Genomic DNA, 15040 nt, shown 5'->3' on the forward strand with positions numbered 1-15040 from the left:
TTTCAATATGATAAACAAAATATCCAACTACAAGCTTATCAAAAAGGCATATATTTTTAATTTAATGAGTAATTTTTATGCTGAGATTATTTTTCTTTAGCTTCTTTGGTATGACTCTTTTTAATGATTGTAAACCCATATCTGATACTTTTGCAGTTGTCTAATTTTTTTATCTTTCTTATATAATTTTTATTGCCTAATTTTTTTCTTTCTTATATAATTTTTAATTCCTGTACTGTTTTTGTAAATTTTATTCTTTTCATTTCTGTTTAAGTTAATATTATTGTTTTTAAATTATTTTGTAGTTTAAAAATTTATGTAATTTTTAAAAAATTGAGATATATTTATTTCTTTGTATAAATTTGTATTTTATAGTGATAATAAAAATAAATTACTATTTATATATATATATATATATATATATATATATATATTATTTTATCCAACAGGAAAGCACAGTAATATAATAGCAAATGTAAAAAATTAAAACTGAAATTACAACTTTTTTTCTAACTAATCTAATATTTATGAGTTTTTGTGGCATAAAAACTTCTCACAACAGTCCAACAATTTGTTCTTTAGTGAATAACTTTGAACTGTTTGATCATACAGAACTGATACGAGACCTCAAATTCAATGATCAACCCAAAGTAGTATAAAAAAATATAATAAAAATATAAATAGTATAAAAAAAAGTAAGCCAATTGGCATGCTCAACTGCACCTCTTGGACCATACACCGATAAATTTATAAGATCTGTAATGCAACTCTTACCAAATGCATTTGGTTCAAAAACGTAATCCTGATTATGCTGCATTGGATTTAGCTTTTGCTTATGCTGGTTGCGTTGCGTTTTCAATGAATTGGAGGATAAACAATTTTTGACAGAATTTCAAGATGATTGATGAAATGCATTTTTATTTAGGTTGATTTTTCAGTAAACTAAACAAGATTTTGGGAAGCACAAAATGTATAACAATTTCATGGAAGAAGAATGGAAATTCATACTAGGATGTGACAAATACACTAATAAATAGAACCAATATTTCCCAATTACCTTAGAGAAATACATTAATATTAATAAAAAATAGCCTTCTGCACATATATAAATACTCAAAAATGTACTATACGTTATGAACAGACAAAAATTAAATTGTCAGTAACAAATTACAGGACAACACAGTGAAAAACATGTCAATCTCCATGGTGAAGCTGAAGCTTTTCTGCTTTTTATCCAGAAAGTTCTGGATTTTAATCCTAGTCACACTTGATATTTTTCATATGCTTACAAAATCAATCTATCATTATAAAAAAAAAAAAATAAGATGACTGATATTGGGCATAAGCCATTCTTACTGAATTTTTCTCTTTTTTAAAAGTTAACTTGTGCTAATCTCTATTCTGCTCCAAATTTTTCTTCCACTACAGTCTTTTCACTAACACTTCAATCTTCCACAACACATTCTTTCATTACCAAATTTGCCAAACCTGCGGTTTGGCCAATTAATAAGTTTACCAGCCTAGTTCCTGTGTTTATAAGATTCTGGCACAAATTTATTTTTTCAACCATTCATCCTGGAACTTCTTGATTTTGAGTTTAAAACCCACTGAATTCTTAACTATTTGTAATTAAGAGAGGATGAATAAATACATAAATAATAATCAAAAGCTTCAATGTCACTGAAAAAAACAGCCAGAATGATTGACAGTAGTATATTAAAAAATAATAAAATATATCCTTTGTTTAATATAAACATGTATAATAAATATTATTTTAAAAAAGTATACCTTGTGTTCCAATCCAACCAAGCAGTGCCATTAATTGACAACCATTACATACACCAAGACTAAATGTATCTGATCTTGCTGCAAAATTACTGAATTGCTGACGAATAGAATTATTGAGTAATAAACTTGCTGCCCAACCTTTGGCTGATCCAAGTACATCTAAAGAATAAAATAAATTATTAATAAATACACAAGTACATAATAAATTATTATTTCATATCATTATTATTTATTAGTGAGTTTACAGATATCATTAACCCTTTTAGTGCCAACATCTGATCAAATGGATGTCTGTAAATTATGTGAAAATTGCCAGCATCCGTTTGAACAGATATTTCAAAAATGCTCTTTTAAATTAAAAATACAAACTGTTTGGATTTTTTTTACAACTTTAAAAAAAATATTCTTTGTAAAAGATAAATTTAATTTCAAAAGCATATATACACAGTTTAGTTAAATAAAGGAATTAAATCATACACTGGCCGACTTGTTGTGTTCGCAGCTCCATAAATGTCTTGGTCTTGCTTGTTTGTTTACAGTCATGCTGTCAATTGTGTTCTGTTTATTTTAACTGTGCATTTTTTTTTATTAAACTAAGCAACTATTAGTTCTTTTAATTTCAACATTTATATGTTCATGTTTTTGTATTATAATAAGTAGGCAATTTAGATCATATTTTACCACAACCATTGATCACTTCAGACCGTTAATTGACTGTTTTGTTTAGCATTTATATTTTTTTTTAAATCTACTTATAATACATATCAAACTGAAAAGTTGTGTATATGTAAAAAACATATTTTTCTTTCTAGTGTAATAGTAGATATTGTGTAAATACTTTTTTCTACCACTCTGAAGTGGCTAAAAATGGAAAAAACCTAATTTTTCCGTAAATAGAATATTTTTCATCTTTTATAAATTTTTCTTTGAAAATAGTTGCATGTCCAACAAAATATGTGCATTCTTTGGTCTATTCTGAATAAATTAATATAAATTTTAAAGCCATACCTTAAAATTCAATTAACAAATGATTGATAAAGATGATAAGATAAACTGCCACTCCTGGCAATTTTCACAAGGTAATCATAAAAAAGGTTGGCACTAAAAGAGTTAAATAAGGTGTATTAAATACAATATTACTAATATTTTTGTATTTCTTGTAACACGTTTTAATAAACTACTTATTAAGATAAAATCAATCAGCTAGTTTGTACAATTCTTTTAGAAAGATTGCCTTTTAAACATATTAATAGATGAAGATAATTTGTACACAATAATCCACTAATGAGTGAAAAAAAAATTATGATTTTTTTTGTATATGACAAGTGTGAGTATGCTTGTGGATATAATTTTTCTCTTTTCTTTTATTCCTTTATATGATTCTTACTTTTTATTTTTGTCAAGCACAACCAATCCTGAATGCTTGCCCACACCCTTTTGGGTTACTACAGATGCAACTTTCTTTCTGATGGTATGATTGAATTGGGCTTGTTTATGAATGAGTTTGAATTACATGGAATTTACATTTTAACATGCAATTATTTTTGTCTTGTATTACACTATTATAAGATGTAATATTTATGGTTTTTTTTAGTTTAATTTGTTTATTATCACTGTATCAGACTCACGGGCAAGAAAATATAATTTTTTTTTCTTCTGTAAGTAAATTTAACTTAATTTAAAATGACTATATAAAATTAATTTACATAACATTATATAAAATAAATGAAATTTATATTGCAATTATTAATTATTGTAAAAAAAATAAAATAATAAATAAATAAGAAGTATTTAATTAAATAATATTATAACTAATATATGTAAACATACCAGCATAACTGAAACCACCAGGAAAAATAATGCCTCTGAACTGGTCAATAGTTATTTTATTATCTAATAAATCTTGCATTACAATATCCCATACTTCAAAACCAGCAATATGGAGTGATGCAGCCATTTCACGATCACCATTTATACCTTCTTCTCTGATAACAGCTACACGTGGCGCTGAAAAAAGTTAAATGTAAGATTGAGAAAAAATATACTCCCTATTATCCAAGATAACATTCCGGGCATGATCCATAGATTATACATAAAATCTGTAAATATTTATGCAGCTTAAACTATATAAAAGGTAAAAAAACTGAGGTTTAAATATTAGGAAACAAAATATTAAAAGAAAACATTAATAAAACTGTATTTACACAAGCTTGTTTGAAAACTGATGTTTGATAAGTAAGGAATGTTATGTAAAAATATGTTTGTGATTATTAATGAAATGCTTTCGTTTCTCTGTATTACATTCTTTTTCTTTAATAGGTCAATGAAATGTACAAAACATTTGACAATGAACAAAACATAACTGCAACACTATTTAAAATAAACGTTAACTTGTTTACATTTAATAAACTGCCTTTCTAGGTTTCCAAAGAATTTTGATTTGTTCAAAACAACTGTGCAACACATTGAGTAACCTAGATCCTCTTCATTCATACTTGCATATTTTATAGTTTCACCCTTTATTTTTTTTTAGAAAAACTGATTTTCACTGAACCACCATGTTGATCATGTAGCTATGGATATCCTTTTCATTGATTTGGTCAATTTTTACAATTCTATCTGCTATTTGCATCAAACAAGCTGAAATAACCTTACATAATTGTAAATCATTTTTCTAGTAATATAGAGAAAAACTGTTTCCCTGAATATAAAGTATAATAGGTTAAACAATTTTACTCATACTTTCAGTGTTACAAACTGTAATGAGAATAATACACTCTTAAAAACATTTTTCAGATGTTTCTTTCCTCTATATGTTACTTCAGAAAATTTGGGTAGTTTACAATCATAATTTATAATTATAAATGATTTACTAAACTCATGCTATAATAATAAACTATTCATTAAAAACACCTACTTTATAATATGATTATTTTTACATATCTCCTGTGTTCAGTAATAATGCAAAATACTTTTTGTTTTGTGCCTTGTTTCAAAATGACAGAAGAATCTTATACTAGGCTATTTTTTAAGTTAAGATCCAATTGGCTGTACCAATGTAAATTTTGTGTGGCTATTGAAACAAGCATGTGCCTTGGCTCCCAGTATGCCTTGCACAAATGCAAACGTTATTTGCGGTTGTGGCATTACTGTAAACAGTTTATATTGTGAAGTTGAAACGTTTCAAATAATTCTAATGCAACTTGCAAAATACTGTCTAGATTCAATTTTTGACCGCAAGGAACATATATAACTGATATTCATTGCCAGATATGTGAGGTTTATGGGCCTGTTTTTTCCCCAGACTGCTTTCTGAAGAACATTAAAAAAGAATGGCTAGTGCTTTAACATTTTTACCCAATACAGTGAGGAAGAAGATAAACTTTTGAACCACATTGTCACAGGGGATGAAACATGGATTTCTCACATCCTTCTAGCATCAAAATGGCAATCAATGGAATGGCAACACACAACATCTCCAGTCAAAGTAAAAGCTAAACAGATGATGTCAGCATACAAGATTATGGCAAATTTGTTTTGGGATAGACATGGTCTCCTATTAGTTGATTTTATGGCCAAAGGGGCCACAATAAACTAATAATAATAAAAAATAAATAATAAATAAACATTTTTTAACATTACCTAATGATAATAGTTTAGAAGATATAGTTGGTGTGGGTGGTTCATCAGGATTAAACGATAGTTTATATTTAGGAGCAGTTCTATTTTCTAAAGATCTGTATTCACTATTAGCACAATCAATATTTGACTGTAGTTGTTCTAAATGATAGCTTGTATCTTCCCAAATTTTCATTAATGTAAGAACATCGCTGTCTAGTAAAATTGAACCATTAGCTGTAACAGAAATCTAAAAAAGAAAAAAGGTATATAAAAAAATAATCAACAAACAAAAATAGTTTCAATAAAAAATATTACATTAGATTAACCCTTTGATCAGTGAGTTTTAAGATGGTTACATATATCTACTGTAGTGAACAAAAAAATAATTGCAAAAACTATGTATTTCAAATATATATCTTAAAATTTTAATTTATCAAATTGAAAACACTCCAACAAAAAAAATCATGATCTATTTTTCAAACAAATTTATCATTACAGCTAGTGGAATTAGTGTTGCATATCTTCAATATCATCAATAATTTTATCACTAAAACATGCAAATCTGCAGTATTAATATAATCATGGTCTGCTTCATCAAAATCAGATTGTTTTTAACATATTTACCTATTTCATTATCATAAAAATTCCTAAATCAAATTATAAAAAAAAAGAGGAAACTAAACTACATAGACAAGAGGAACCAAGTACTACATAGACATTAACACAACAGATACTGGCCAATAGTGGTAGCTAATATGCAACAGTCTACTCTACTTCATATTGCTATTTATTTTTAACAGCTTTTATTTTACTTTATGAATAAAAAACCAGAAAGATTATTACTGCTATTACAACAGCAAATCTCATACTGTAAAACAATTATTCAATTTTGAAACATAGCTGAATAAACAATAGTCATACAAAACAAATCTTGGAAGTAAAAATAACTCAAGTGGCAAAATAAAGGAGTAGAAATAAAGTGCTTACAAACTGAAAAATGAGTGAAACAAAAAAATGGTTGTAAAAATTCATCAGAGAAAAATAAATAATTTATGTTTATAAAATGCAACTAATACAAATCTAAAATGATTCAACCAAAAATTGAAAGCGACAAATGTATTAAGATAAAAGTCTGGCTTTTAGAATTTGAAAATTTTGGCCATATCACCACTTAAAATAGAATAAATTTTGTGAACTACTTTGAATTTTTTATTCAATACTGTGTATCTAGAAGATGATTCTCAACCATTTTAGCTCCACGACCAACAAGAAGTAAAAAAAAGAAATACAATTAATATTTTGTGATCGCCAACTGTAACTCAATGAAACCTAGTTAAAACTATTTAGCTAAATTGATAACGATGGGTATGAACAGACATGAATGAAGTGTATAAACATATGTAATTTACAGGTTCCAACTTGATGTGTACATACTCCTTGTAATTGGTCTGCATGCATAATATCCCCTGTGAGAGCATCTTGTTCGATCACACATAAAATACGTTTGAACACTTTATATTCTGAGCAGTATAAAAAGGCATAAGTGATTGCAGAACGTCAGTTTAGTTTTGAATGCGAAGCATGCATCTAGTATCTTTATTTAAGTTTTTAAAAGATAATTTCATTGAAAATAATAACTGAGCTTTCGGTTTTTTAGTGTGCGGTCAACGATGTAACTGTGTTTTTTTTTTTTCAATTAGATTCTCATGCAAAATGGATAAAGCTGTAAAAAAAGAAGTGAGCCATCTATGTCCAGTGAATCAATTGGTAAAAAGACAAAATTGTACACTGACAATAATTTAAATTATGGTTTTACCTCATTGGATAAGCCACAATTTACTGTTTGCTTTCAAGTCCTTTCCAATGAAAGCATGAAGCCATCAAAATTAATTTGAAACTTTTAAACTAAACATCCCGACCATAATGCGTGGACAAGGGCTAATTGTCCAAACCCCGTACAATTGTAGAAAATCTCAAACTGCTTGCTGCAACTGATATGGTCAGTGTTTTAATAAGTGTGGAAGCAAAAAACATTGAAAAAAATTCCGCTTTAACAACACAGTATCAAGCCAATTCAATGACACAGCTGCCAATGTTCAGCAAGTGCAGCAAACATTTCTCAGTTCTTTTGTTTTGTAAGACATGAATGAGATAGGGACAGATCAACTAAAGAAAATATGTTGTTTTGTAAATCAATACCTGATCATGCAACAAGACAATGTATTTTTTATGTTTTTTATGAAACTACTAAAAACGAAAAACATGGGTTGGACAAAATGTACTGCAGCATGTAGTGATGGTGCAAAGATGATAACAGGAAAGAACAGTGGATTTCTGAAAAAATTAAGACTGTCTTATATCTAGGGCAGAAAATGGATGTATTGCTTCCTTCATAAACATGCTCTTGCCAGAAAAATATACGAGAAAATCTTGAACAAATTCTTTGTAAAGTTGTAAAAATGGTTAATTTTAATAAAAGTTGACCTTTACAGAATAGACAGTTAGCTAAAATAAATTATGTAATGAAATGAGTGGAAAGCAAAAAATCTCTACTTTTCCATACAGAAGTATGTAATTTCTTTTCTTTTCATCGCAGGAGAAAGTGTCAACCCAGTTATTGGAATTGCAAGATGCTATTAATAATATATTTCCAGAATAATGAATATATGTTGCTGTTGGCTTATTTAGCTGATGTATTGTCACATTTAAACAATTTGAATGTGAATTTACAAAAATGTGATAAAACCATTTCATTAATGACAGACAAAGTTCATTCTTTCATTAAGAAGCTTGATATCTGTATTATTCGCCTTCAAACAAAGATTATGATATGTTTGCATTCACTTCTGATTATATTGAGAAAAATCTGGATGAAGGTGACACTATTATTCACTACAGTTTGGACAGCTTGAAGTGCATTTACGTGAGCTAAAAATTCAGTCGGCGGAGTATTTCCCAGTAGATAAAAATGATTTCTTGAAGAGATGGGTACTGCATTTAGTGAAAACATTGTTGCAGCTACTAAGTTACCAGTTGAGATTCACAACCAGCTCATTAAAATGTATGCCGATAAAACATTACAACTACAATTCACAACTGAAGATTTAGATACGTTTTGGCTTGCTTGTTGAAGTGAAAATGGAAATTTATTTAGTAACAAGCATTGAAAATATTAATTCCTTCTCCATGTCTTACCTTTTCGAAAAGGATTTTTCTGTTGTGGTTGCACTAAAAGCTAAATTTAGGAATCGTCTTTTATCACTTGAAAACAATTTGCTTTTGTGTTTCTAACACAGATCCACGTATGAAGAAACTTTTAAATGAAAAACAAATGCAACAATCTCATTAATTTATTTTCTTTATATATTTACTGACAAATGTACATAAAATGTTTGTAATAAATGATTTTTTTCTCATAAAATGATTGGCAGTTACCCATAAACATCACTAAGAACATGAGGTATTACAAAGTATATATATATAAAAGGAGTACATGAGGTATCAAGTTTTAGTAAATTCTGTAAAAAGTATATATTTGTTTTTTAAATATTCTACCACTAAATTGATATGGTTAATCCATAAGTCCCGATGAACAGATTCAGATAAATTTGGTTATTGTTCATTGAAATATTGTTAGTAGGTGGGCAATAAAGTCTTGTGTTCTGTGTATCAGAAGCTGGTAAAGCGAATATTGAAGATGAAGGCTCAGAAAGAGCAACCAGTTTCCATGACTTATAAACACCAAAAGGAGGTAGATGAATTGATTCAAGCTGGGTTGAACATAAATTCTGTATGACACATATGATTTAAAACACCTAAGGAGATGTATGTTGTGTATGACAATCCACAAAGCCAACAATTTTGATTGAATAAGTTTGACTTCACTACTTTTTTTATTTATTTTGTCAAAATCTATCACATTTAACTTAAATGAAGAAACATAATTGACACTCATTCTTATTAATAGACAAAAAAATTATATAAACATAAATTTAACAAATAAATAAAATAAAAACATAGGGTGCTATGTATGATCAGGGTAGTATACTACTACCTTGTGCATGACTGTTTGTTATACTAACTTCTAATATAAGTTAAATTTGTAAAGGGATAAAATTAAAATTGATGAAGGAATCAACCAAAGGAATAGAATGTAGTATATACAATGAAATTAAAAACTTAATTTTGCTAGAAAGTAACAATAAAATGTAGTGGATTTTAGAGTATTATTTAGATCATGTTCTCTTAAATTATATATTTCTTAAACTCAAACAAAACAGATTATTTTCAGTACAATATACTAGTGATGATCTGAAGATGTTGGTAACCATAAAAAAAATTATAAAAACTTACCTTAGAATTAATACCGATTCCCCGAGAATTACCAATTGGATAACATGGAACATTATTATCAGTAAATTGTGATAATACATAACTTAAATCACTCGGATTAATTTCAAGTACAAGTCTTAATTCTTCTGAGAATAGAAAATTAAAAGGTGAAATGTTTTGTTCTTCCAATTTAAGTTCAGTTACTGATGAAAGATCAATCGATAAACCAGACATTCCACCAAAAGCCATCTCTAACAAACACGTAATTAAACCACCGTCACTCACATCATGACCAGAAATAACTTTTCTTTCTGTAAATAAATGAAAATAATAACATAAAGCATATTATTGTTACCAAAACTTCAGTTGTTACATTTTTTACATGTTTTAAATATTTTTATTTTACAAAAAAAAATAAAATGTTTTTTAGAACTACAATATCAAAGATAATAATCTACAGTATTTCTTGATTAAAATATTATTAATTTTATAAAATATAAATAACTTTTTATAAATTATAAAACTTTTATAAGTTAATATATTTTTTTTTTTAAATTACACATCAAACTCAAAACATAAAATTGTAAACATAATATAAAAATATGTAGTCAAAAACAAAATATTCCATGTGGCCAACCACACATACAGTACTGTACTGTGTATATGAGTACAGAACTACATGTTTGGCTAGCCACATGAATATTTTATTTTTGACTACATATTTTTATATTATGTTGACAATTTTATATTTTGAGTTTGATGTGTAATATTTAAAAAAAAATATTTTATTAACTGACAATCAGGGAAACCCTCGAAAGCACTATTAAATAAATAAAAAAAATAATAAGCACGAGGTGAGAGGTATTATTGAATTCTTGGTGGAAAATTGTGTTATACTTTTGTCTTGGATATAAATAAATATTCTTTTATAAATTTTATACAAAATTTAAAAAAAAAAAGAAGAAATGGGAACACTGAAATCAATCTATTTATTAGCATAAACTTTAACATAAAAAAAAACCAACCACGATACAACTGATTTTCAGAAGCAAATCAAAATTTACATAAGATATGTAAAATGTATCTCTATCTTGAAGTTTTATCCAAAAATTAAAAAAATTACTGAAATTTTGGAACAATTTTTTTTTTTTTAATAAAAATTATATACTTGTCATTTATCTTATAATGTAAAAATTTTTCCTAGACATTTTTTGAAATTTTTTTATAAAAATGTATGGGAAAGGTTTCATTGAATCATTTTATGCAACTAAAATAGAGTTTTGATAAATATAAATATTTCAATTTACTTATTACAGAACCATCTGTGAAACACATTTCATAATTCAAAAACGTTTTTATCAACAGTTCTTAAGACATGCATGGAGAAATTAAAAATAGATTTATAGCTTTAACTGATAATTTCTATTTTTTGATATTTGTAACTTGGACTTTTTGAAGTTGTTGATAAATTAAAAAGAAAAATGATTAACCTTTAATTTGATGCAATATAAAAATGTAAAGAATAGAAAATGTTTTTATTTTAGTTTTATTTACCTATAAAACATGTGTAACTCATAAAAAGAACACTTATGAAAAAAGTAATTCAGAAGGAACAAAGCATATATTCAAAAGAGACTTGATTCAAATAAAAAAAAACTAAAAGAAAGGAGTGCAGGGAAGTGACATATCATCACAGTATGAGCTAAGGTTATATGGAGTATGGGAATATTTATAATTTATAAAATATGTGCATCCATAAAAAATATAAAGTGAAGGGTACCTCCACTAATACTGATACTTAATTCTAGGTTTAAACCATTGTTTCAATTTATTAATAGTTAAGAGCAAAGAAAAGAATACTATCCTATATTTAATAACCTTAGATTAGAAAGTTTGAGGCATTATTTACCATCTGCATTGAGTAAATGCCTAATATTGTTAGATTTTTAATTAAAAGTCTAATACCATGTTAAGTAGTATTATAAATTGTTTATTATGATTACAGACTGTTTATTACCAAAAAATAAGACTGTTTAAAACCTACAAAAATAATTGATAAATGTTCTTTCTTTTATTTAATGAGATGTGCAGGCATCGACTGCTATGATCATTTAGCCTGAATGGAAATTTGTAGCATTTGAAAAATTCCACACTTGACCAGGATTCAAACCCAGAACCTGAAAAGTGAAGATGCTACCACTCGCGCCACGCAGGCCGGCATAAATGTTCTTATAAATGTTACTGTTTTAATACAAATATTCAATATTGTTATTTTGTATAATTTAAGTGTACTTCTCTATTTCATTCTGATACACAGATAAACAAAACATTCTGTTCTAGAATGGGGCCAATCATAATTGGAGACAAATGACTGTAGAAAAATTATTATTTATTCAATGATAATGAAACTAACACTACTTTTCAATAAAATCTCTGGCTATATTTAGTATTTAGGTACTTATCCCATCTTACTGGAGCTTTCTTATTCCAGTAGTAAAGAACTATTCACCCTGGTGTTTGAGCGATTGTACTGCATTCTTGACTTGCTCATTGTTATTGAACTCTGTATCACATAAAAATTCTTTGAAAGGACCAAACAAAAAAATTTGATTGTGCATGATTGGGACTGCAAAATGAATGTGAAAACATCTCCTAACCCAATTTTTGAATAGCTTCCCATCTTTTTTGAGCAGTATAGAAGCAGATAATCATTCAAAAGAATTATGCCTTTTGAGAAAGAGAACCAGGACATTTCCTTATTGCCAATTTCATTTTACTTTCTACATGTCACAATAATACTTGCTGTTGATCATATATTGATCTCTTCTAAATAATCGCAATAAACTGAGCCTTTATAATCCCAAGACAATGTTAGCATCGCTTTAGCGGCTGATGTATAGGTTTTGAACTTTTTTGTTGTGGATTCCACTCGGCTCAGATGTTTCCATTCCATAATTTGACCTTTGGATTCCGGCTCAAAATGATGAATCCAACTAAAAAAGTAGTACCTTCTGCTACAAACTGTTCTTTAAGTTCCTTACAAATATGAATTTGAGTCTCTTGTGATTTTGAGGTGACTATTTTGAAACTCACTTTGAACAGGTTTTGTGGTAATTCAGCTTATCATGGATAATGGAATGGAAATAAGATCATTAATGTGATTTTTCAAAAACTTTCACTGATCTTCAGCTATGATGAAAATTGGTGACACTTGTTCTCACTGATTTTAACTGTTAGATCTACTAATAAAAATTTGCACAGGTAATACACTTTTAACCATAATTTTATCATCCACAAATGAATTTCAGCAAGTTTTACACCTTCAGTAAATAAAAATCTTATCACAGCATGCTGTTCTTCCACGGTATATGGTACAAGATAAGCCAACATTTTGAAATGAACAGTAGAGGTTTCAATAATTTAAATTCTTTTTGAATAGCTAATATTTTTTGTCAGGTATGTCAAACATGAACATCAGAGAGTCTCAGTTTATTCTATTAAATAGTTTTTCCACTGTTGCCATTTGTCTTTTTAATTACTAAATGATCCTCGTATATAAAACTTTCATTCAAAAGAGGTGCAATTCCTCTTTGTTTTTTTAAATTACTTTTAACATTTAGGGAATTTTAATGTAGATTTTCCAACTAATTTTCTTGATATTTACATAATTCTTTATTGTTGGAATTTATAAATTTAATGGAAAAACCAAGCCTGTAATAATTTTAAGTAGAAATTATAAATTCCTAAAAAAAATATTAATACTTAACTTTTACTTAGTATTATACTCATATAAACACACTGAGTACATAGAGGGATACAACCTGATCATATTGAAAATGACTTTTCCCTCGAATAAAATAAGTGACAATAAAAACATTGCTTATCTTACAACCACTTTTACAATGACTTTGAAAACATTAACTTTACTCCCAAAATGTGAACATACTTCACATGCTCTTACTAATTTGCTATTGTTTGAGCAAATTTCAAAAAAATATTCATGATGTCACTGTTTTCATCATGATAAAACCAAGAACAAATAAGGATGTATAAATATTTTTAAATAAATAATCAAAATAAATAACCTACCTGCTAACAATTTTTGTACAACATTAAAAGCTTTTGAAAAAGTTTCAGGATCATCAAGATCTGGTGACGTATCACCAATTTGTGAATAACTTTGTAATAATGCAGAACCACCGATACGTGATTTACCATTCGACAAATCAATCAATAATATTATACCTTCGATACCAACTGCAGGACATTTAAGATCTGGTGTAACAGTAAGCGTTATATCTGGACATGGTGCATATGTGGATATTACAAGTGTACCTAAAAGAAATAAAACAAAATATTAATAAATATGGTACCAAATAAATTTACAGTTTTCTCTAGTGAAATATGGACTAAAAAATCTCTTATATAACAAAACAATAATTATTTTAATGCAGGTAAGATAAAAGCATTGAGTTACTATAACAATGGGTACATAGTAACCATTTACGAGTACAGCCAAGCAGTTACAGCAAGGTGCTTATGGAGGAAAGTAGATGTATGGCTGTGGGAGGTACGCAGCAAATGTGAAGAACTTATTCGTAACAGGAATCAGTATTCTAACCTATGCAAAAATTTTCTATTACCCATCTTTTTCCATCTGAACCCTAATTGTCTAATAAACTCCCGCAAAGCCCATTTCTCACCCTTAAAGTCTATTTTGTTCTATATTGCTGTTAATACACTTTTAATGGTACATCATTAACCTTGCGAAACATGAAATTCATTTGTCAAATTTATCAATTTCGGTTTATTTCACAAACGTTTTTTGTTTGGGCAGAAAATCTATTACCTGATGCATTAATTTACTTTTCTCAATTATTCATTAACACTGCGGCAAGAAACTCCTGTTGTTTCAGCAAACCTTTCCTGAACTTTTGTTATTAACTATCGGGACCTTCTGCAGCTTCTCTTTTCATAAAAGAATAGACATTGAAAATGACTTCACGGATCTGACTGTAAAACATTATGACCACCATTTTTTCTTTTGAAATCTTCTTAACTACAAATGTAAAACTGCTAATGATAAAAATACTGAAACAGGTCCAGTATAATACAATATGCATAATTTAAAACAATACATAAAAACAAAAATAATAAAAATTATTCCTATCATAACATAAAAATGAATGTGTAAAACTTATTCTCTTAATAATTTTTACATAAATGCACACGATAATTTAACAATAACAACTGTGCTTAGTGTTTTCTATACTACACAGAATACATTTCTTTATTTTTA

General features: G+C 27.6%; 1 protein-coding gene across 4 annotated transcripts in view; it reads right to left on the reverse strand.

The window, feature by feature from the left end:
* Pfas (phosphoribosylformylglycinamidine synthase) overlaps positions 1-15040 on the reverse strand; it is an 86399-nt gene that overhangs the window by 11072 nt on the left and 60287 nt on the right. For all 4 annotated transcript variants that reach the window (XM_075379103.1, XM_075379102.1, XM_075379104.1 and 1 more), the window contains 5 exons: positions 13831-14076; positions 9763-10052; positions 5431-5656; positions 3619-3795; positions 1789-1947 (listed from right to left, as the gene is read on the reverse strand). In XM_075379103.1, coding sequence (XP_075235218.1) covers positions 1789-1947; positions 3619-3795; positions 5431-5656; positions 9763-10052; positions 13831-14076 — 1098 coding nt within the window. The remainder of the gene's footprint in view (positions 1-1788; positions 1948-3618; positions 3796-5430; positions 5657-9762; positions 10053-13830; positions 14077-15040) is intronic.

Source organism: Lycorma delicatula, chromosome 11 (assembly GCF_047948215.1).
Source record: "Lycorma delicatula isolate Av1 chromosome 11, ASM4794821v1, whole genome shotgun sequence".
NCBI classification, from domain to species: Eukaryota; Metazoa; Arthropoda; class Insecta; order Hemiptera; family Fulgoridae; genus Lycorma; species Lycorma delicatula.